The sequence below is a fragment of the Ursus arctos genome, unplaced genomic scaffold (genome assembly GCF_023065955.2).
Source record: "Ursus arctos isolate Adak ecotype North America unplaced genomic scaffold, UrsArc2.0 scaffold_25, whole genome shotgun sequence".
Classification (NCBI taxonomy): Eukaryota; Metazoa; Chordata; class Mammalia; order Carnivora; family Ursidae; genus Ursus; species Ursus arctos.
In genome coordinates, this window is record NW_026622930.1 from 4,720,159 (window position 1) to 4,743,950 (window position 23,792).

Consider the following 23,792-nt stretch of genomic DNA (forward strand, 5'->3'; position numbering starts at 1 on the left):
GGGGCCAGACCGACTCAGAACCCCCGAGGGGCTGGGTGCCGCCCGGGGAGGGGTGTCCGGTGTGCGCGTGCGTGCGCACTCGCGTGTGTTCGTGCGGCCGGGCGCACACGGGGCGCACCCACGGCGCCGCGGCTGGCCCGCTGGGGCTCAGTTTCCCGCGCTCAGCGCCGCGGCCCGGCCCGCCGCCGCGTGTCGTTGCAGCGCGCTGCAGGAGCAGAAGGGCGAGCTGCGCAAGCGGCTGTCCTACACCACGCACAAGCTCGAGAAGCTCGAGACCGAGTTCGACTCCACGCGCCACTACCTGGAGATCGAGCTGCGGCGCGCGCAGGAGGAGCTCGAGAAGGTCACGGAGAAGCTGCGCAGGTACGGAGGCGGGGCCCGTTCGCGCGGGGGCGGGGCCTGGCTGCGGGGGGCGGGGCCCGGGATCTGAAGCCCCGGGGAACCCTGCCTGCTCCTGAGCTGTGGATGCCAAGCTCGGGACTCAGGGAGGGCAAGCTCCTTTTCCAAAGTCGCACTTTGTGGTAAGAGCGGCTGAGTCGGGATTTGACCCCGGGTCTAGCTACTGCCAGGACAGGCTTTTCCCAGGCACCTCTCCAACTTCTGTTCATATCTCTCCTATATTCTCGGTGGGACAGCAGCATGACACAAGTGCACGTCCAGACCCCTCCTGGCCCACCGGGACCCCAGCCACCATCCCCTGGGTCTCTGATAGGAAAAGTGGTGTCTGGCCCTGGAGATGAACCAGTGTTTGGGGACCGTTCCCTTGAGCGGCATGGCAGCAAGTGAAGTGTTGGGCAAGGTGTGCTGGACCCTGAGTAGTTACTCCCTTAGAAGCCAAACTTTTCTAAAACCGCGGTTCTGCAGGTTGAAGACATTTTCCTAAAATGTATTACACACTTTCCAGCCTTTAGGAAGATGGCAAAGAGAACGCAGAGTTTGCCGTTGGCTCGGATTGTTTTAAACAGCGATAGTGCGGAGGCCAGTGCTGCCACGGGGCAGATTTGCCAGGAGGGCTGTTTGTCCCTCCCTCAACGGCCTCCTCCCCCGTCTGGTTGTGTGGGAACCAAGCTTAGGCCATGCAGTCAGACCTCAGTTAAGGTCTCACCTCTGCCACTTACTGCTTGAAGCACCTCCAGCCTGTTTCCCCATTGGTGAGACTGGGCGGGGGCGCACAGTGACACTACAGGCAGGTTGTCAAGAGGATGCACACTGTCCCCAGTCCCCTTCCACCATCACACTACGTGCAGTAGTGGGCACACGGCTCCTGATTCCCACCCAATACCTGCTCCCGCCTTCCCCCTTCTTCGGAGGACTGGACGGTCGCTTGTGAGTACAGGCCTTCCTTCCCTTTCCATCTCCAGGGGGTCCTCCACCCTGGCCCAGGAAACGCCTCTACACGTTAGTTTTTTGCTGTGTGCAGAGGAGCAGGGAGACCAGGGTGGAACCAGTAGGCGGGCTCAGGCGGCCAGTGTTCAGCCCTGCCCTGACCAGCCCACAGGGGTGGCTGTCGGGGTGACGGGGTGGGGGGGTCGGGCCTGGCACCGCAGCCACCCCGTTGTTCCAGGATTCAGAGCAACTACATGGCGCTGCAGAGGATCAACCAGGAGCTGGAAGACAAGCTGTACCGCATGGTGAGGGCCACTGCCCCCTGCCCCCCGGCCCCACCCCACGCGCCTGCCCTGGCACCCCAGTGGTGAGCCACCTGCCTGGCTCTCATCCCCTTGCCTGTGCAGGAGCTGGTCACAGGCCTTGTTTCCTGGCCTACCCCTGCCTTGGGGGGCTGGGCTAGTCCCACCCCTTTCTGCAGTGAACGGTGGGTGCTCTCAGGACTAGGAAGTCATAGGGTTCCAGGTTGCCCCGTGAGCCTCCACAGCAAGGAATAAGCTCTCGGCCTGTGTGAGCAGGGCTGTGGGAAGGACATGAGCAGGGGACAGTGACCCTGCTTTAGCGGTTAGCCTGGAGACCCAGACCTGGTCAGACAGAGACCTGAGTTCAGGCCCCGAGTAAGACAGAATGATATTCGAGCCCAACTGTGTTTCTCGTGGGAACACGTGGTCTCATGGTGAAGAATAAAGGAGAAAGTGCTGCACCCGGCCCCACGCCAGCGGAGACCCTCCAGGAGAGCCTCACCCCGTCTGCAAGTGCTGCCTCTTTTTTGTGTTGATCGGGCTGTCGCGACCTCAGTTTGGAAGAGCAGGGACGTGGTGGAGGCCTCCTGGTCCTGTATGGCCTCCTGTGTCAGGGAGGGGCCGGGTGGGTTCACTGAGAGGAGTTCCCTCTCCTTCCAGTAGGTTACAGGCTTGTTTTGTTTCTGAAAATCACAAATGGGTGTTCAACGCCTGCTGTCTTAGAGCGCTGTCAGAGCAGAGACAGCTCAGCTTGGGACCCTGGACAGGGGCCCTTGCCTTTCTGAGCTCAGTTGGAGGCTGAGAGAGGAAAGGTTCAAGGAAGGCGGGTTGGGGTGCAGGGACAGGGGCCAGGATCTGTGTTGCGTGCAGACTCCCCGCAGACGCAGGAGGCAGGGCATTACTGTCCCCGTAGTGTGGGTGCACAAGGGGCTAAGGGAGGCAGTGACATGCCCAAGGCCCCTGGCTTGTCAGCGATGGAGCACAGGTGGATTTGAACCTGGTGGTCTGAGCTCCTACCCCCACCTTCCTTGGCCTTGCAAACACCTCATCGTTACCGACTGTAAGAGGGCACCTGGGAGGCCTATGTAGCAACTGGGCTTGAGGCCCAGGCCTTGGCTGACCACTGACAGGCTCCTTCCCATACCCCGCCCCTCGCCCCAGGGCCAACACTATGAGGAAGAGAAGCGAGCATTGAGCCACGAGATTGTTGCCCTCAACAGCCACCTGCTGGAGGCCAAGGTGACCATCGACAAGCTGTCGGAGGACAACGTGAGTGTTGCACCACTGTGGCCCTGGGGGCCCAGGCCCAGGCCCTGTGGCCTCCAGGCTTCAGAAGCTGGCTCAGGCAAGGTGGAAGGACAGGGCAGTCGGGGCCTCGAGTACTTGGCAGTGGGGGGAGGACAGGGCTACCTCAGCACAGATACGCTGCCACGGGTGTTCAGGAAGACCCTCTGCTGGAAGGAAACAGCATAAGGTAGCAACCACTGGGCCACATTACCCCATTCAGGGCGGTGCTTCCTGACCCCGGGTTTGGGGCATGCTTACTTAGGATTCCTCCCTAGCCAGCCCCCGTGGGCATCAGAGCCATGTGGCTGCTCTGATTTCAAGGGCCCCATGAGATGGGCCCAGCCCCACCCCCAAGGACCCCGACAGCTGACCACACATTCACTAATGAGCATCTGCTTCTTGCGAGGCCCTCCGAAGCTGTGAGAATATGGTGTGAACGACACAGGTAAAAACCTTCCTTGCCCAGGTGGAGTTTACACCTGAGCGGGGAAGACAGTGAACAAGATAGGCAAACCATGTAGCATGTTACAAGTACTGAATACTGCAGGGAAGAACAACACAGCCAACAGTGCTGGGGAGTCATTCGGGTGCTTCTGGAAGAGGCTGCTAGATCAAGACGTGGAGGCGGCCAGAGAGCTGGCCACGGGCACCTGGGGAAGAGCCTTCCTTCCAGTGGAAAGAACCAGAGTGGCAGAGGAGGGCCTACAAGAACAGATGGGCCAGAGGGGACTCCTGGGGGCAGGGGGAGCCCAGGGTCTGAGGTCAGACACAGAACAGGAGGCCACATGGTGCAGGCTCCTCTAGGAATCTGGGTTTTATTCTGAATGAAATAGGGAGCCACGGAAGATTCTTGAACAGAGGACTAACATGACTGCACCTACACTTTTCTGGGCTCACTGAGAACAGACGGGACAAGGGCCACAGTGGGAGGCTCCAGGTGGCTGTGGCTACAGTCCAGGCTGACAGTGGCTCAGCCAGGACGATGCCCATGGAGTGGGGACAAGGGCTCAGGTTCTGGCTCTGGTTACAAGATGGAACCCACGGCATTAACGGGGATTTTGGACGTGGGGTATGGGGGAAGAGAAGGGTCCAGCCCAACTGCAGCAGCGTTCAGAGCCTGAAGGAAAGAAGTGACCTGCTGTCTCCGGGGTGGGGGGGTGCCTGGGGAGGAGCAGGAGTGGGGCTGGACGGGGCACCGGACAGCTGCAGGGCATGCCCAGACGGCAGGGTCTGGAGTTGCACGCATCCGTCAGCGTACAGATGCGGTGAGATAGCCAAGGAGTGCAGGCAGAGGAGAGGGAGGCCCCACCCAGGGCCCAGGGCCTTGCTGGAAGTCTGCAAGGGATGAGGGATGCATGGCAGATCTGGGCTGGCCAGCCAGTCCTCACAGCCCTCTGAGGCCAGGGGCAGCCAGTCTAGGGCCTCCTGGGGGGGGGGGGGTCCGTTCTCAGCTCTCGGCCCACTGTGCCCTTCCCGGGGGCTCGAGGAGACATTGAGGAGGCTGGGGACCCAGTGTCTCTCCACTTGGCAGGGCAAGTCAGGGGCTCAAGCCTCAGCACGGACGGTGGAGGTGGGGGAGCCTCCAGGAACGGGGGCCGGGGGTGAGGGGCAGCGGGGCCCGCGCCCTCCGTAGCCTGTCTAAGCTGCAGGACACCTGGTCCTGGTTGAGCTGAGACTGGGGGAGCGGGGAGATCTCGGGGCCCATTGCTGGACCCCAGATTCCTCACTGTCAGAGCCCTCACGGTGGAGGACCCCTGGGGAGGGAGACAGGAGTGAAAGGCCCAACCACAGGCACATGCAACAGAGATTTTCCAAAGACGAAAGCGAATCCTCTCAAGTCCTACTGTTTGCATCTGTTTTCAGCTCAGGAGGCTGAGCCAGTCCCTGCCCGGCCCTTGCGTCACACAGGCCCTCTGCCCCACCTCGCCCTGCCCTCACCCAGCCCCACAGCCACCCCCATATGCAGGCCACACTTCAGGAGGGGGGTGTGCGAAGCCAGCCTGAGATGCGGGAGGCAGGCGCTGCGGGCACATTCCTTCTCACTCGCTGGTGCCGGCCCTCCGCACTGAGATGGGGGAACAGGAAGACCAGGCAGGCTCGCCGCACCGGGGGCCTCTGGGAAGCCTTTCTTCCGCCACTGCCCCCACCTTGTGGGAGGTTCCCACCTGGGGCGGCAGCAGAAGGGCCTGGCAGGGCCCTCTCTGGGCACCTTCTGCTGCAGGCGAGAGCGTGAGGCCCAGAGAGGGTCCTTGCCCTGCCAGCTGCACAGCCGGCTCCCACCACACCTGGTCTCTGTGTTGGCCACTGGGCTCCGGGTGGCAGGGTCCTTGGCGAGGGGCGAGCCTGCACCGAGCGCCTTCTCTTATCTTTTAGGAGCTCTATAGGAAGGACTGCAATCTGGCGGCCCAGCTGCTGCAGTGCGGCCAGACCTACGGCAGGGTCCATAAGGTGTCCGAGGTAACACCAGCCCCGCCCCCGCTAGGCCAGCCCGCACACCCAGGACTACTTGGGGCTCCTTTTCTACAGGTCCCACCCTAAGGCCACTTCTCCCCTTTGAGGGGAAGGTGCTGGGTGAGCCTGAGCCCCCCGTCCCTCCTCACTCCTACAAGTATCCTGGCCTTTCTGAATATGGTGGAGGGGCCGCCCCCCACGCACACCTAGTCACCCAGCTGGGACCACCTGCCCATTCCCCTTGGTTTCCTCTGGGGGCTGCTCCTTGTCCCTGCTCCAAGCCCCCTGTCCACTGAGCACTGATGGGGCAGAGTGACCCCATGTGAGCCTCACAGAAACCCTTTGGTTTGGTTTGGACACAATTACTGACAGTGCCCATTTCAGAGACAAGAAAACTGGCTTCACATGGGAGTGACTCAGCCAAGACTGCAGGGCCCCCCACCCCTGCCAGGCTGTCCCAGCTCCACACATTGCCCTCACCCAGGCCTTGGGCCATGTTCCCTCTTCCCTGGGCCTGGGCCATACCTGAGACACTCACAAAATAGATCAAACAGTAGCAAGACGACCCCATGAGGCACCAGGTGCTCGTGCAGAAACCGCTGGATGCCTGGTCCTGGCCCTGAATCTGTGTTGCATCTCAGTCTGTCTTGTTCAGAAGCACCCAGGCCTCATGACCCAGCAGGGGTGCCCCCGACAGACCTTGGGGCTGGGAGAGCAAGAAAGCCCCAGGGTGGGAGGAAATGAGGGGGCTGCAGCCCTGAGAAGGGCCCAAGTCAGACCCTGTTTCCACCCTCTGCGCTCTTCAGAGCCCAGCTGTCGCAGGCTGGGGAGACAGAGGTGACCAGGGCTCCTGGGCAAATCTCCAGAGCTTGTGGCATACAGAGTCCTAGGGGCTGGCTCGAAGCCGATGCAGTTTGAGAAGCCCTGGGCAGGTCCCTCTTCTTCCGTCTGTGCATCTGTGGGTCACGGTCATGGCTGCAGGTGCTGGGCTGACTGCTACCCCTGTCCCCCCCCCCTCCCCCCCCCACACCTGACCCGTTCCAGCTGCCCTCCGACTTCCAGGAGCGCGTGAGCCTGCACATGGAGAAGCATGGCTGCAGCCTGCCCTCCCCACTCTGCCACCCGGCCTATGCCGACAGCGTCCCCACCTGTGTCATTGCCAAGGTGCTGGAGAAGCCTGACCCCACCAGCCTGTCCTCCCGCCTGTCTGATGCCTCAGCCCGTGACCTGGCCTTCCGGGATGGGGTGGAGAAGCAGGGCCCCCGGCCCCCCTACAAGGGGGACATCTACTGCAGCGACACAGCCCTCTACTGCCCCGAGGAGCGGCGGCGCACCCGGCGGCCCAGCGTGGATGCGCCCGTGACCGACGTGGGCTTCCTGCGGGCCCAGAACTCCACCGACAGCGCGGCCGAGGAGGAGGAGGAGGCCGAGGCCGCCGCCTTCCCCGCAGGCTTCCGGCATGAGGCCTTCCCAGGCTACGCGGGCTCACTGCCCACGTCCAGCTCCTACTCCAGCTTCAGCGCCACATCGGAGGAGAAGGAGCATGCCCAGGCCAGCACGCTCACTGCCTCGCAGCAGGCCATCTACCTGAACAGCCGCGACGAGCTCTTCGACCGCAAGCCTCCCGCCACTGCCTATGAGGGCAGCCCGCGCTTCGCCAAGGCCACGGCCAGCGTGGCTGCGCCGCTTGAGGCCGAGGTGGCCCCGGGGTTTGCGCGGACCATGTCTCCGTACCCAGCCGAGCCCTTCCGCTTCCCGGCTTCCCCAGGCCCCCAGCAGGCCCTGATGCCCCCAAACCTGTGGAGCCTGCGGGCCAAGCCGGGGACGGCCCGGCTCCCTGGGGAGGACGCGCGGGGCCAGTGGCGGCCCCTGAGCGTGGAGGACATTGGCGCCTACTCCTACCCCGCCACCACCGCCGGCCGCACCTCACCCTGCAGCTTCTCGGAACGCTACTACGGCAGCGGGGGCAGCCCGGGCAAGAAGGCCGAGGGCCGCGCCAGCCCCCTCTATGCCACCTACAAGGCCGACAGCTTCTCGGAGGGTGACGACCTCTCCCAGGGCCACCTGGCAGAGCCCCGCTTTCTCCGGGCCGGTGGCGACCTGAGCCTGAGCCCCGGCCGTGCGGCCGACCCGCTGCCTGGCTACGCACCCAGCCAGGGGGACGCGGAGAGGCTTGGGGTGCAGCTGTGCGGGGCGGGCGGCAGCCCCGAGCCCGAGCACAGCCCTCACAGTTCCAGGGAGTCCTTGGAGCCCAGCTCCATGGAGGCCTCCCCGGAAATGCACCCCTCTGCCCGCCTCAGCCCCCAGCCAGCCTTCCAGCGGACTGGTGGCTCGGGGCTCAGCCGCAAGGACAGCCTCACGAAAGCCCAGCTCTACGGAACCTTGCTCAACTGAGCACCTGCCTGCAGGCCGCGGCCACGGGGCCATCACCCACCCGCCCCACCTGGGCCCCGAGGGCACAGCTCGCCTCTCCCCAGACACCCGTCCTCCCCAGCCCCCGCCACCCAGGACCCTCTCTTCCACCCAACCCAGTCGAGCCTGAGAGGAGGACCCCTCCCCACACCATCTTGTCCATCCCAGCCCCACCACGGTGGAACGTTTTTCACACCCCAACATCCTTCCCCACCTGAGATGAGCATTCCCCCCTTTTATAAAGTGAAACTATTTTTATAGAGAAAAAGGGTCTTTCTTAACGCACTTGGCCTCCAGCTCCCTGGACGGCAGCCTTGGCGTTTTCAACACAAAGCTCCTTTATTTTTCGGGGAGGACAAGTGGGGCCTGCCCCTCGGAGGGGAAGGACGGTGTCTTGTGGAGACGCCCCCCAGTGAGCCGGTGACAAGGGAACCCGAAGCTCTGTCCACGAAGAGGGGAAGTGGAATGGGTGGAGGGATGTGAAATGTTTTTAAACTGTTTTCGCCGTGTGACCGATACACCACCCCAGCTCTCCCGTGGTCCGCAGTCCCGAGTGGGGCCGGTGCTCGTCCCCCAGTGTCCCGCTCCCCGGCACCACCTCGCTCTACCTCAGACGTAATGAGGCCCTCCGACTCCCAGTTTCTGTGGCTTGCTTTCCTGTTGTCTGCGATGCATGCCCTGTCTCAGTTAGTACTGTACTTTCGTTCATTAATAAAAGACATCGGTGGAAAGAACTTGGCTCCGGGTTGTTTCTTCTCCCCACTGCCTTTTGATGGCAGGGACATGTGGCCCTGGCTGCCCCCCCACCCCGTCCCTCCCCACCAGCACCTTGTGCAGCATCCAGGCACTTGCACTGTCTCAACAACTAGGCGTTCTTGCCCTTTCTAGGGCGTGCCTAGGAAGCCACACCCCTATTCCTGCTCCCCCTGCCCCCCCGCCCTTCTCAGTCTCAGACTTGGCCTCTGCCTGGAGATTCCTGAGGCTCTCCTTCAGAGCAGCTCTCATTTCTCTGAAACGTGTTTGGCCCCATTTTGAAGGGTGTTCTCATTTCGGAGGGAGGTAGCCCGGGGGGGTCTCTTTCCCACCCCACCCCCTGGACACACACACACAGATGTCCCGGGCCTCCTGTTAGTGTGGGGATGCCCATCCGTCCATCCATCAGTCCATGGGGAGCCATTCCTCCGACGGTGATCTGCCCTTCTGCTCTCCAGCCCCTTCGGATCGTCCCTCTGGTCGTCTGCTGTCTCCCTGAGGCATTTATCCTTCCCGGGAATTCACAGGGTGTGTTGTATCTGTGGATTGGTGTATTTCATCAGTTTTGGAAAATTCTCAACTTTTAAAACAATTTTGTTCCCTCTCTCTTCCTGGGACTGCCTTAGAGCCCCGGCAGCCCCTCTCACTGCACCCTCTGTGCCTGCTGCCCTCCCTCTTGCGTGTCCTGCACTTGGGGCTCACCCAGCTCAGCCCACATGATCTGCCTTCCATTTCACGAGTTCTCTCTGCTTTGTCCACGTGGCCACCAAACACAGCCACCAGGTTTGTAGTTTTCCATTCATTTTTCCATTCCTAGATGTTCTGTTTGTCTCGCAAACCTAAGCTGCCACTTTCATTGTGTCCTGTTCCCTGGAGATCTTTTCTAGCTTGCCTTTTATTTCCTTAAACACGTGGGCACAACCAGTTCAGACTGTGTCTGGCACTACCTTCATATGTCTCTCTTGGTCCCTGCCCTTGCTGCCACCTTTCTTCGTGAGCCTGGTTATCTCAGACGCACGCTCAGCAATGTCCTTGAAAATCTACTTGTGGGGTTCTGCAAGGCCGAGGGTGGAGGCCCCTCCTCACGGGGCTTTATGTCTGCTCCCTCCAAGGGCCTGGGCCCTTCCTGCCCAAGACTAGCCGGTCTGGGTTCAGGCCTTGAAGTGCCCTGGCTCACCCGGCTCCGTGTAGACCTAGGGTGGGTCTGTCTCTTGCCCGCGGACCCCAAGAAGGGCGAGCATCAGCATTGGCTCCCAGCATTCCTGCACTTGACCTGCCTCTGCAGGAGAGCCCAGGGCCAGCCCAACCACCCTCCCCAGGAGATATGCTCCAGGAAGCAGTCTCCTCGAGCCAGAGGGAATTGGGAGAGGCTTGGCAGTCGGCTCCCCTCTGGGGGCCCAGTTTCCTCCTTGGCAGACAGGAAGCGACACTGAATGAGCTGGGGAGCAACTGGGGATGTGCAGGGAGAAACACATGGCCCCTGGCACCCAGCACTCAGAGGTGTTCCCAGAGGGGAACCCGAATCTCAGCCTCACATCAGCTGCGTGAAGGGGGGTGGTGGGTCCCTCTTCCTGGCCTCGGCTTTCCCGCCTCTAAGTGACCAAAGTCCTGCCTGGCTCGAGCTCCTCAGGGTCAATGGGATCAGAATGCTGGGCCCTGGGTAGAGGGTTGGGGACCCTGAGGGCTTTGCAGCCTGGGCTGAGGGCCCTCTCAGATTCGGGGCTTTAGCTCCCACATCGTCACCTCGGAGCCTGCCCCCCCCCCCCCCACCACCACAGAGCTGTCCTGCCATGCCCTGCCACCAGCCACAGTCAGGGCTCTGAGGGAGTCTTGTTCCCAGAGGGCTCTGCTCAGGCCTGGGTGGGGACAGTGACTTCTTTGGCTACAGAGCCAGGTAGCCCACAAAGATGGGCTGACCTGGCCACACGGGGGGGGGGGGGGGGAAGGGGTGCCGTGTCTAGAGTTCCATCGCATGACTTTCGAGTAGCGGGGTCAGGCTGACACCACCTTGAGTGGGGGCTGGCATGGGATCTATGTAAAGCAGTCCCAAACCACTTCTTGTGGGGCTGAGCTGGAACAACCTGGTTCTCTCCCGAATCCCCCTGGCTCAAAACCAGCTCCGCAGGACCTTGGGACTCGTGAGTGCAGGTGGCTCTGGTCAGTGACTCTCTCAGAAACCCCTGGGTGGGGACTTGGTGTTTCCCTCCTCTTCCTGATAATGGGGCCGGCTGGCACCAGCCCCGTGCTGGCCACGGAGTCCTTGCTCTGCCCACAATGAACTCGGAAGCAGGAGGGAGGCAGATGGTGTGACTTTAGGCTCAAGGCTTCAAGAGCACAGGGCCATCCAGAGAGGCACAAGATCCCTACTGCTCCAGGGGGAAGAAAGCAAGCCTCCAGGAGGAGGCTCATGCTGGGTGTCGAAGGATGAATAAGAGTTCATCGGGCACTTCAGGCAAAGGGAACAGTTTGTGGAAAGGCACAAATGTGTGACAGCTGGGGAGTTCCAGAAATGGCTCCATGTTTCCATGTGCCTGCCTGAGGGTTCAGCCAGGGGGCCCCCAGTTTCCCTCTGGATCTGTCCCAGGATGTTCCGCCAGATGGGAACTTCTGGGCTGTGGTGAGGCCTTGCCCTCTACTTTCTTGGCCCCATCTACCCGGGCAGCCAGCCAGGCCGCAGCATGGGGTTCCCTCCTTCAGCCCCTGCCCTCCCCCAGCCATGTATCCACCACCCTCCTACCAACCCACGCACACTTCTTCACCCCAACAGGGCAGCACAGGGCTGCCTCTGCCCCTCGCTGGCTGTGTGACCTGGGGCCAGTTTCCCCTTCTGGAGCTTAGGGATATGGATGAGATCCCCAGGAGTCCCCATGACAGCTGGCTGTCCCAGTGCATAGGGGGCCGCAGTCCCCTCAGCTGGACAGCAGGGTGGGGCCACCTAGCAGGGGGCTTCGAGCATCAGCTCCTCTTGACAGAGCCACAGCCACGCCTGGCAGCACACACAGCCTCACCTCAACATGAAACTGCTTTTCTCCCACGAAGACTTCAGACCTGTACCCCAGATCCACAGGTGAGGGTAAAGGTAAGCACTCAGCCCCGGGAAGGTGGGTGGAAGGCACGGCCCACACTTCTTTTCATTCCAGCTCTACACTTTCTAAATTTAGCTCCCTTATTTTAAAATTGCAAATGATGAACTCCCCAACACCTCGCAGAGGATCAGAGTGAGCCTTGAAGAAGGCTCTTTGGAAGATAGCATTAGGAAAAAGACACCGATAAAGGCACAGGGTACGCCTGCCATTCTTCCCAATAAAATAACCTACAAAGGGGGCGGGGCTGGCAGCCAGCTGGCACCCACAGGGCAGGAAGTTGAGGAATCAAGTCCACAGAGGAGAGTGCCAAGAAGCAGCCAGAGTGGGGAGCCCTGGATGTGCCCCTGCCCCAGGAGGATCAGAGCTCTGGTTGACTTCGCCAACAGAGACTTGGATGGTGTTGGCCCCAAGTGAAGCTGAGAGGGTCGTAATCTGCAAGCGTTTTACTCTGCATCTTCTCCCCTGCTTGTTCCTACAGGCCCACTTTATAGATGAGGAAGCAGACTCAGCGAAGCGAAGCACCTGCCAACATCCCAAGCAAGTGAGTGATGGGCTTGGGGCCTGAGCTGGCCTCCCGGCTCCAAACCCCACAGGGCTGCAGGCAGCCGGGGTGCCTCAGCACAGGAGAGGGGGTGGGCGGCTGCTGGACAGGGATGTCATCCTCTGCCCACACCCAGCACTCACACCAAAGCCTCATTTAATGCAGTCTGTAAACAGTGCTCATACTAAAAAAGTGGTAATAGGGGTGCCTGGGGGGCACAGTCAGTTAAGTGTCCAACCCTTGGTTTCGGCTCAGGTTGGGATCTCAGGGTCGTGGGATTGAGCCCTGTGTCGGGCTCTGCGCTCAGTCCAGAGACTGCTTCAGATTCTTTCCCTCTCCCTCTACCCCTCCCGCTCATGCTCTCTCTCTAAAATAAATAATCTTAAAAAAAAAAGTGGTAATAGTAACATGTCACAGTGGGGAAAGCAATCAGAAAACCATGTGTTGAAATTCCCACTGAGAAGTTATTCCACACAAGAAAGGCAGAAAACCACCCAGTTCAGGCTACACTAGACGGCAAGATATCTGGACTCTAGGATCTGGGGCTGGACAGTGGAAACTGGAGTGGAACAGGCAGATGAGAGGTGCTCTGGGAAAGCCAGGTCCCCCTGCACCACAGACAAGGGCAACCCTTCCTCCTGGCCTGTGTCTGGATTCATTGATACATCACTCATTCATTTGACAAGCGTGTGCTGAGGGCCTGTTCAGGCTGGATCTGGGGAGACACACCCTTACAAAAACACTTGTAGTGGGTCCCACCACTCTCCTCTCCAGCTCCCATAGTGAGAGCTATGTCTGACCAAGGACCCCTGGTCCGGAGTGAGCGTGCACCAGAAGCTAGTCGATCAGAGTCCTTCCCTGAGAAGGGGCAACAAGCGGGAACAGAGGAAGGAGGCAGCCCGTCGCTGGGGGCTTCAGCCGTGAGAGTGAACCAGGCTCAGGCCAAGGCCCAAAGGGCAAGAGAGGGTCTCATCCATCCTTGGCCTGCCATGATGAGGCCTGAGGATGGGGCCAAAATGCACCCTCTGGTCTAAACTCCTGCGTCAATTAGTGGTCTGATACTAGTATTAGTATTATTACTAATACTCCCAGCTGCTGTTTCCTGAGTGCATACTGTATGCAGGTCCTGCCAAGAGCTGTACAGCCCGACCTCATTAACCCTCACAAGCTGGGTACTACCAATTCTCATTTCATAGAAGGGGAAACTGAGGCACTGAGCAGCTCAGCACTTGACTGCAGCCACACAATGAAAGGTGACGGCAGGGTTTAAGTTTGTCTGACCCCAAAGCCTGTGTCCTGCCAACAGGCCACACGTGCAGTTATTCATCCAACGCCACTGTGGGCCAGGGGCCAGGCGTACAGCAGGGATCAGGCACCTGGAATCCCAGGAAGCTTACACTCCACTGCGCACACCTGTGTGTTGGGGAGCGGGACAACATCCAGGCAGAGCTAAGCACTCTACGTAAAAGACCGAGAATGACGGGAGCGTGTTAGGCACAGAGGTCAGGGGAGGCTCCGTGAAGCCCCACTGTCTGCACAGCACATGAGACAGGCAGGGAGCCAGGGGGCACTGGGGGAAATCATGACCCAGCAGGGGGACAGCAGGAGCAAAGGTCCTGAGGCACCATCCCATGGGAGCACCGTGGAGGGAGCCATTAGCCTATCAAGGATACGGCTGATATGGGGAGGCTCCATTTCACAGAGAAAGTGACCTGACAGCAGGCTTCTAAGATCACTGAGCTTCCCACACAGACCAGGGGAACTCCTTTAGAGGGTGGGGGGGTGAGAGAGAGTGGGCGAGAGGCTCAGCAGGGCAGTCACGTGAGGGGTGGGGGAGGAGTGTCCATCACCTGTGCCATGTTCTGAATGGACGTATGCTCAGCCTCCGCTCCCTCGGCCACTCTGCCAGGGGCAGTGCCTCATGGGGGTCTCCACTTCTGTAGGGGACCAGGCCCTCAGAGCATGGGATGTGATTCTCTTTCTTTTCACCAAATCAGCCATTCTTGATCCTAAAAGGAGAAAGTGCTCCCAACCTGAGCTCTGCCAACACCCAGCCTGGCAGCATACAGTCACTGGGACCCTGTGCCCTGCATGAGCCTGGGGGGGGGGGGTCACTTCTCTCACCAGCCTGAAGAGCACATGCTCCCCCACCCTCACCCATGTGCTCAGCTCCAGCCCCCCCATCCCCCCGCCAGTTCAGGCACAGCAGGTGCTGCATACACTCAACACCCACCGCCTGCCAGGCTCCGCACTGACTGCGGGGTGGGGTGTGGGGGCAGGACGAAGGCTAGAAAAGGAGTCATCCCTTAGAATAAGCCCCACCTCAGGGCCTTTGCACTGCCCTTCCTCTGCCCAGAACGCCTGACCCATGGACCCCTGTGCAAGTGAGACATACTGAAATAAACATATTTACGCAGCAACCCTCTGCAAGCTCCAGATGCCCTTCGCAATCTGTCCAGTTCCCTTCCCAGGAATGGAACCCCTGGTGTGTCAACACCTGCCACAGACTTGAGCTCCTTGGAGCCATACACAAGCCTGCAGGCTGAGGGTCCTAACACCACCTTACAGATGGGGAGACTGAGGCTCAGAGAGGAGAGATGACTCATGAGGTCTCAGCTATGCTGACCCCAGACCTGCCCTAGAACCCAGATTCTGGAGAGGCAAGGATGGGCATCCCATGGCTCCTACTCCCATGGGCCTCCTCCTCAGGTCCTCCGCGCTTCCTCATGGACTCCCTGCCGGGGATACCCTCCTCGCCAGCTCACAGTCTGCCTCCACCAGGAAGCCTTTCAAGGCCACAGGGACACACGGCTGCCCCGGTACCTGCAGTTCCTCACCTACAGTGGATCCCTGGGCTCTTGCGGTGGCCCCTCAACTATGGGCCTGGTGAGACTCAGTGCTAGAGCTCACCTACCTGCCCAGAGCCCTGGGTGGCTGGGTCTCCCTGCTGGCCTAATCCCTCAGGGGTCCTCAGGAGCCTTCTGCACAACAATTCTTCACTGGGACAGTGAGCACAGCCCACAGGCAGTGGGACTCCCCGGGCCATGCTTGGCGGGGAGAGGGAGGCAGCCCTACAACACTGTGGGGACTGCCATGTTCCCACATTGAGTTTCCGAGGGCAGCTCTAAGACCCAGAGTCCTCACAGGCCCCCCACGGCCCCGGGAGTCAGGTCCATCGTCAGGATCAGCAGAGGGGGGCTGCCCCATCTCAAGCTCCCACTGGTCTCTCTGTCTCGGAGCCCCAGAGGGCCTGGGAGGGGGCAGGCGCAAGGAAGCTGCCAACACATATTTGTCACTAAAATAACCTAAGAAATAGCAAAACACTCATGTTTATTAAGTACCGTCAGCAACCTGCCAGGCACTTCCACTAATGTGGTCCTCACAACCCTGAGGCAAACAGATCTCTGTCCCCATTTTACAGATGTGGAAACTGAGGCTCAGAGGGTGGTGTAGGCACCCTCTACCCAGCTTTGATCAGAGGCAACCTCAGTGCTTCCTCACACCCACCCACCCCAAGGAAGAATGGGAGCCTGGGGCCTGGCTGGCATCCGGAAGGCTCTGCACGAGGAGGCTCAGTGCCAGATCTTAATGTCGCCCTCCCAGGAGCAGGTGGCGAGGACAGAGGGCAGCACAGGGTGGAAGGTGGTGCCAACACAAGCCTGGGCATGCCCCTGCAGTGTGCGCGCCCGGCTGGCAGTGCGGAAGCTGTAGAGCAGGACTCGGCCGTCAGCACTGCCCGTCACCAGCAGGTCACCATCTGGGGAGCACTCGCAGCCCACCGAGTAGCCTTCTACCTGCAGAGGGCAACACAGAGGGTGAGCAGGCCACACCACAGCGGCTCCTCCAGGCAGCCCAGGAGGCAGGGCTTATTACAGCCACTCTACAGAGGAGCAGCCTGAGGCTCAGAGCAGGGCCACCCACCCAGCATCGCCAAAGCCAAGGCCCGAGCTCCATCCATACGGCTGGGGTCCCAGCACAGATCTTGTTTCACGAAGTCGGTTTAGTGGAATGCAGCTGGAACAGCTTTAGCATGGCTGACAGTGTCTGGCCTCACCAACAGCCACTGGGTCCCCTGGCCCCTTCTGCCCCAGCGAGGCAGGCCTCAATGGGGAGAGTGGCAGATGCAGAAATGACCCCCACCCCCATTCTGTCCTGTCTTCCCTCCCCCACCCCCATGACCTGTCCATGTGAGCCACTGAATCAGGGAAAACCTTTCCTGCCCCTGCACCTGGGGCCTGGAGGTAGAGCCAGATGTGGCCCAGGGCCTTCAGTGAACACCAGGCCACATGGCATGTGGTCACCTGGGAAACAGAACATGGACTCTACCCAGAAAGAGGGTCTGTGCACTCTGGGCTCCAAGTTCACTGCTGATGCTGTCTGGCAGGAGGCTCTGGGGGCCTGTGCCGCACTCTCGACCCGGGGACAGGAACACAGTACCTTGTGCCCTTCGTAGCGCCGTCTCCTGCTCATCCGGTAGGGCCACACAGCAGAGAAGAGAGCCAGGTAGTTGCCGTTGGTCTGCGCCAGGAACACGGGCTCCCGGGGGTGCAAGGTGAGGCTGGGGCAGGTGTATCTCTCCTGAGAAACAGTGAGGCCACAGAGAGGACGGCAAAGGCTCCCAACTATGCGTCTGCCTCCGATAAACATGCCACCCAGCACTATACTCCTGGATCCTTGCGTCCAACCCGAACCTGGGCTTACGGCTGTGTACGAGTTTCCTACAACCGCATGGCTTAGAACTACAAACATTTGCTCTCTTAGAGTCCTGGAGGTCAGAAGTCTGACATGGGTCTCACTGGGCTAAAAGCAAAAGTGTCAGCAGAGCTGTGTTCCTTCTGGAGGTTCTGAGGGTAATCTGTTTTCTTGCCCTTTCTAACATCCCTTGGCTCATGGCCCTAGTGGTGGACTGAAAAATGGTCCCCCAAACCACATCTCTGTCCTAATTCCTGGGACCTATAAATGTCACCTTATATGGCAAAAAGTGTGGAGGGGGTGTCTGTCTTTGCAGATGTCATTAAGTTAAGCATCTTGAGGTGGGGATATTACCCCCTATTATTGCCCTAAATGCCATCACACGTGTCCTTACGAAAGGAAGGCGGGAGATGAGACACCCAGAGAAGGCGGCACGGCGCCAGAGCAGAGGGTCTGCAGAGGCCAATGTGAACAAGCAGGGGGAGACCCTCCCCCAGAGCCGCCAGAACGAGTGGGCCCTGCAGAGCCTTGATTTCACCCCAGGGAGACTTACCAGGCATCCGGCCCCCAGAACTGAGAGTGGATTTGTTAGTTTAAGCCGCCAACTTTGCGGTACGCTGCTACAGAGTGACAGGACACAAGTCTACAAACCCGCCTCCCGCCTCCACGGTGAGCCCTCAGGGTGGCCCCAGCCCAGCCCCAGCTCCCCGCGGCCCACACACACAGTAACTGAGGAGGTGAACGGCCAGGCAAGAAGATAAAGGCATGAACAAAGTGTTCAAAGCACAAGGCAAGGAACTGTCACTGTCTGACAGGCTGGGTCACATGGAAACACCCCTACAAACTCCCTTCTCAACGGCACCTGTCCTTCCTTTATTCTAAGTGTTGTCCTAAAGCCACACTGTCTAAAAGAGCCCAAACTCAGAGAGCAAAGTGGGGAGCAGGTGGAACACAGCTGCAGACTACTGTGTCCGTCAGCGGCACAGAGGCCACGGTGACCTGCTAACAAGCTCCCCAGCATGCTGCTCCCGAGCAGAGCGCCTGCTCACCGCACAGGAAGTGAGGAGGTGTGATTTTTAAGAGGGCCAATGGCTTGGCCCTCAGCATTTTCTGCTGGGGCTTGGGCATTCAGCATTTTCACCCACCTCACCCACTTGCCCTGGTTTCTGCACAGGCTGTTGGGACACAGAATGCCAGGGTGGCCAGACAGGCCCATGCAGGCCCCCCCCCCACCCCGCCCCCGGCCTGTCCCTCCCAGCGGGCTGCACTAGCACGCTGAAGTAAAGGTCTAGAGGCTGGCTTGCTCAGGGTCACACAGAATCCTCTGAGAAAAGGAAAGGCAGGGAAGGGGAGAAGGTATGTATGTACACCTAATATATATTTTGAAATTCGCCAGGGAGAGTACCAAAAAGATTAGCCATGGCTTAACTGATATCTTATAAGGTGATGGCAATGGAGATGGTGGTAGTGGCGATGGTGAAAATGAGCAGAGTGATGGTGAGGGTGGTGATGGTGGAGGTGGTGGTGGTGGTGACAGTGGTGAAGACGCTGGATTTGAGGGTGGTGACGGTGATGACGTTAATGACGACGGTGGTGATGGCGATGATAGGTAGAGCACCCCTGCGCCTGGCACTAGATCCTTTATAAGCATCATCTCCTTCAAGTCTCAGAAGCACTCTATGAGGTAAAGAATATTTTCCTCCTCAATTTCCTAAGAGGAAAATGAGAATCAAAGGGGCTACGTAACAGGCTTGTAAGTGGCGAATCTCGGACTTTAGCAGAGATGGTCTAACCCTGGGGCCCTGCTTGAACTTCCAGGTCACAGCTCCTGCCAGACACACTGAGTGAGTGTGGGACGGAAACCTGGGGGGCTGGCTGGGGTGGCAGAGGGAAGGAAGGAGTGTCTTGGGTTGTGTGGCTATCTTCTACTGATCTGGATGGATGGCCCCTCCACACCCCTCACCCACGGGGTGGCCATGCTGAGCAGAGGATAAGTAGGACAGTCATGGAGGTGCTGTGATTTGGAACCTCTGGAAGGCTTTCCAGGCAGGCCTGGACCTGCACTTGTCTACCTGACCCAAGAGATTTCAGGCACCTGAGCAGTCTCTAAAGATCCTGCCTGCTGAACCATCCCCATCAGGAAGTGACCTGGGATCCCAGCAGCTTAGGGCTACATGGCTACATCCTGCAGCTGAAAACAAACTGAAAAGCAATGCCAAATAGGGTTTCTCACGTGGAAAATCTGGTTGGAGATTTTGGCAGAGCTCCGGAAATCCCAGGCAATAATGGTACGGTCAGCAGAGTCCCGGCTCGAAGCATCTGTGCTGCTCAGAAACTCTGAGCCTTCCTGGAGGAAGAGGATGTCCAAGGTCTGCTGGATGGTCGCCTTGTAACTTCTCACCACCTGCAAGAGTGGGCACCCATCATGCTGGTGGGCCTCAGGAGTACAGGGCAGGCATCCACGGGGAGGGCCACCAAGGGCCCAGACAGTAGGTGGGTCTAGTAAGGGCAGTGCTAGGCTGCTAGGAGATACAGCCTTGACTGGTGGCCCCTCCCCACAGGCGGTCCTCCCTGTCGCGTGCCCACCCCACATCTACTGACACATGGCCACCATCCATTAGCCACCCAGGGAGGCGTGATAATCTCCCCAATCACGCCAATCGCCTAGAGAGCAGCTGGTGCCTGATGAAAGTGAGCTTTGGGAAGGGCCCGTTGCCCAAGGGCACCTAAAGGGCATCAATGATGCCCACTGATACCAGGCCATATTTTGTGAGAGGCTCTTGCTTCTAAAGATGTCATATAATTCACAGCTCACAAAACCCCAGCCTATTCCCTCTGGAATAGTAACTGTACTGCAGAAAGCCAGAGCCCTTGAAGACCATAAAGCCAGAACCACAATACACAGATTAGCTTTAAAGACACTTTGACTTCTTAGCATCTCGGCCAATATTTCATAGCTTCCTGTCTTGTAAACCAATGTGATTAACTATCAACCGGTTCTATTTTCTCCAGAGCATTTTATCACATTCACCTTCCATTCTAAAGCAACTGGTTTAGGTTGGGGGCGGGTCCCAGTATCAGAACTAACAAGTAACTCCACTTCACGAACTCACAGACCGCACGCTTTAGACTGCAGTATTTCGGCAAGAGGCCAATACAAGGCGGTCTCAGGCCTTCCTCCAGGTCCTGGCTGGCCTGTTTACCAGTTCCCAGGGCGCCACCATGTGGCCACAGCATAAACACAGTTCTCTGGTCCCTCACCTGCTGGCTGGGAAAAAGAAGTCTTGACAATTTTTTTAAAAAACTGGAGTTCACAACCTTAAAAATTTTGCAGATATATTTTCTATCATCCTCTTTCAAATGTATATAATTCAAATTCACATTACATGCAGCACTTTACATAGTCAATTTGGGCAGTTTTGAGACCCATTGTCCAGATGAGGAACACTGAGGCTCAGAGATATAGGGATTTGCTCAAAGTCCCACCACCAGGGTGGTGGGCTTCTCCCCATCCCTGCTGCTTCCCTGGGGCCCACAACCCAATCTCCTACTGGCCACTCCCTACCTCCATAAATATGGGGATAATTTCCTGGGGACAAACGACTGCTCTTCTCCGAGCCTCTTCAGAAGCAGCCCCTAGCTAAGTTGATTTCAGGGTGAGCCCCCGAAGCCTGAAGAACAGTCCAGAGGCAGAAGAGAGAGGGCAGCCCTGCAAGCCTCTGAACACAGGGCAGAAAGCCGGCCTGTGGCTGCTCCTCAGCCCCGAGCCTCACAGAGTGTGGATGGGGAGGACGTCTCCATGCCCCCAGCCAGAGGGACCCAGAGGGGATGCTGCTGGCTAAATGCTCCGCCTGCCCAGTCTGAGGCTGGGGCCTGGTGGGGCGGGGGGGGGGGGGGGCGCATGACTTCACAGTCTCCACTATCAGTTCCCCTGAATTTGCACAACAGTCCAGCTCACAACAGTGCCACCCCAAGACCGGGTCTGGAATCCACTCTGGTGGGGAGGGGAGGGGAAAGGAGGGGAGGGGAGGGAGCAATGCCCCATAGTCAATGGCTCTGAAGCAATTTCTTTGCTGGCTCCTCCCATCCCAGGGGCCATTTCAGTTACCCCTCACTTCAGCCACCCCAGCCCTCCATTTGCCTAGGCCACAATGGGCCTCAGCGCCCAAAGCCCTCTCCATCACCACTGTTCAGGTGAGGAGCAGGGAATCCAGAGACTGCCGGGGTAGCAAATACCAAGAGAAGAGTACGCCCGGTCCAACTTACGTCCCTGGCTGTGGCCTGCGCACCGTGCAGCTTGTCCTCCCCGGCGGTGGGGGGGGGGGGGGGCACGGAGCAGCACCCAGCGCTACAGCAGCTCATAGAGAATGGCCACTGGTGGGCGCCCACACGCGCCGGGCAGTTCCCAGCTTTCCGGTAGGTAGGACCGTGAGCTCCCGTGGGCAGCCTACATGCTGCAGCCCCCCTCCAGCCACAGCACCTTGATCCCCACAGGGGCTTGGGAAACCCACTGACCCAGGAAAGGACAGAGGAAGAAGAGGGCCCCCCTAGCCGCTTCTGAGTGCCAAAAAGTGGCAGCCACTGGGCAGGGGTTCCACATAAATTATCTCATGATGACAGCCCAGAGGTAGCTTTTCCCAGGGGGAGGCGTGACAGCCCAAAGAGGAGCAAGGTGCCACGGGCCCTCAGCCTGTCCACTACGGAACTACCCGCGAGCCCACCATCACACCTGCCTCCTAAGACAAACTTTCCAGGAGAACAAAAACCGTTGTTCTGTATGTTCCTGAGAACGGATGGAAACGGCCCAATTCATTAGGGCACCATAAAATTGAATGGCCAGGAAACAAGCCGTGTTACGGGCGATCCCTGCCAATAACGCTGCTGTAAGTGGAAGGCTGACCTTTGAAGTGATCGCCGCCGAACGTGATTTACTCGCCTTCACAACTGCTCCTGCCCCGGGAAAGAGCAGAGGAGCCATTTGTGTGTCTAGCTGGTGGGTTTTATGGCAACCTTAATTACACCGACAGCTGGTATGTCCCATCCCAGGGGCATGGGATGGCACTACGCGGGCCTAACTAGCTGGATCCAGAAGGGAGCCCTCCTCGGACTCTTCTGGCAGCCAGGGGCCTCTGTCAGGTACGCAGATACCTGGCTGAAGGCTTTGGCTTTGGGGAAAGTGGGAGACGTAATCCACACCATGATATACTCAGTTATGAAAATCACTCAACATCCCTGAAATCTGACAACTGCTTGGCGCACTGGACAAACCTGGGAAACTATGGGCTGACTCTGATTCATCCAAAGCACAGGTTGCCCTTCCTCACGTCCCTGCCACTTCCGAAGTGCACGTGGCTGGGCGCAGGCTGGGCTCCGGTTCTGGCCCAGCTGCTGACTTACTGGTGTGCCTGGGGGAGTCCCTTCCCTCTCCAGGCCTGGCTTTTTGGTCATCACCACAAAGGGCCTGGGCTGCCAACAAGCAAACCTCTGCCTCTGGGTGCCACTGGACCTCAGAAAGGAGGAGGACGGGGGTGCACTAGCCCCCTGGCCTCACCCCACCACTCCTCTGCATCCAAGCCTGAGGGAAGGCAAGTGGAGACACTGCTCTGGCACCCACGGGACCCCGTGCTCCCTCAGTCACCTGCTTACCCCACAGGACCGTGAGTTCCCGGGCACCAGCATTTCTGAGTCGCCCTTGGGCAGCACTGGGTCTGCACAGCACAAGCATTACTAAGGTGTGCTGAACTGATGGCTGGATAAGTGAATGAGTGGATACATAAATGGATTATGACAAAAAGGACAGCTTGAAAAGTAGGGACTCTGAGGTCTCTAGCTCCCAGCAACATCAGGCACTTGGGGAGCTGCTGCCACTGGCTCTGTTAGACACCCTAAGAGATGACATTCATTCACAGGGTCCTCCTGTGGTCCTGGACATGGAAACAAAGGAGATGTGACTCTCAAGGAACTCTTGAGACCACAGTGGGGGTGGGAGGCAGAAGCAGAGCACCTGGCTCAATGTCACATCATCACTGGCCCTGGGGAGGCTGGTGGAGGCCTCCCTCCCCTCGTGAGAGGGCCCAAGCTCTCAGGCGGACACCCAGGGGGCCTGTTGCTAAATTGCACGGTCCTGGGCAAACCACGCCTCTCTGCTTCAGCTTCCACCCCTGTAAGGTGGGGCGAGTCATGGGGCCTACAGCCTGGGAGCAAACAAAGGCGATGTGCCTGGCTCAGCGGCTGACGTGAAGCAGATGCTCAGGAACCTTCTCTTCCGTCCCGGCCGGAGCCAGAGTCCCCAGCTCAGAGCTGTGGGTCGTTGAGCAAGTTCCTTCTCCTCAGAGTTCAATTCCTTCTCCCTGAAAATAAACACTGGGGTCTCTTCAAATGCTAAGACGTCAGGAATCTATGCATAAAAGCAAGCTGGAGAAGTGAGCAAAGGGCCTGTTTCTGGAGTTTAAATTCACACAAGTGGCCAATCACAGAGCACAGCATACACCGAAAGTGCTCTGTTCAGAAATTCACAAAGGGTCAGGAATTCATGTTAAAAAAAAAAAAAAAATAGAAACGAGGACCTGATTGAGTTTTTCTACAATGTGGAGTTGGGGGAAGCTTTCCTTGCCATGACTCTGAGGCCAGAAGCAACGAGAAGAAAAATGGGTTAACCTGGCTACATGAACATAACAACAACGGCACACAAAACAAGTAAATAAAAGTGACAAATGGGAGAAATATTTGCAACTTATATTAGAGGCAAAGGTTATGGTCCCTAATACAGTTTCTCAAAGCAGATGGGAAAGACCCAGCACCTCTACAAAAAAATGCTGGAAAAGTGAACAGAGGTCATATAAAAGGAAATGTAATTGGTCCTTTGATTTGCTCATACCAAGAGAAATGCAAATTTAAATTACACAGAGATACCATTTCTTACCTATCAAATTAGCAAAATCC

The 23,792-nt window shown here is 58.6% G+C and overlaps 2 protein-coding genes across 12 annotated transcripts in view; one reads left to right on the forward strand and one right to left on the reverse strand.

Moving 5' to 3' along the window:
* Window positions 1–205: 205 nt before the first annotated feature.
* On the forward strand, window positions 206–8,509 carry BEGAIN (brain enriched guanylate kinase associated). The gene is made up of 5 exons (XM_026515305.3): window positions 206–363; window positions 1,565–1,631; window positions 2,790–2,897; window positions 5,289–5,372; window positions 6,411–8,509. Exons 2-5 carry the CDS (start codon window positions 1,581–1,583, stop codon window positions 7,758–7,760), a joined length of 1,593 nt encoding a protein of 530 aa, XP_026371090.2. The 5' UTR covers window positions 206–363; window positions 1,565–1,580; the 3' UTR covers window positions 7,761–8,509.
* A 6,960-nt stretch (window positions 8,510–15,469) lies between these two features.
* The window catches only part of WDR25 (WD repeat domain 25), a 140,081-nt gene continuing 131,758 nt past the window's right edge, over window positions 15,470–23,792 (reverse strand). For all 11 annotated transcript variants that reach the window (XM_057318672.1, XM_057318668.1, XM_044389930.3 and 8 more), the window contains 3 exons: window positions 19,084–19,254; window positions 16,596–16,736; window positions 15,470–15,952 (listed from right to left, as the gene is read on the reverse strand). In XM_057318672.1, coding sequence (XP_057174655.1) covers window positions 15,731–15,952; window positions 16,596–16,736; window positions 19,084–19,254 — 534 coding nt within the window. In that variant the 3' untranslated portion in view covers window positions 15,470–15,730. The remainder of the gene's footprint in view (window positions 15,953–16,595; window positions 16,737–19,083; window positions 19,255–23,792) is intronic.

What these genes read in the sequence shown, in the direction of transcription:
- BEGAIN (XM_026515305.3), top strand. Translation starts at nt 1,581, where the DNA reads ATGGCGCTGCAGAGGATCAACCAGGAGCTGGAAGACAAGCTGTACCGC. An exon ending in AAGACAAGCTGTACCGCATG is followed by an intron (nt 1,632 to 2,789) that starts GTGAGGGCCACT and finishes CCCTCGCCCCAG; the next exon opens with GGCCAACACTATGAGGAAGA. An exon ending in GGGTCCATAAGGTGTCCGAG is followed by an intron (nt 5,373 to 6,410) that starts GTAACACCAGCC and finishes GACCCGTTCCAG; the next exon opens with CTGCCCTCCGACTTCCAGGA.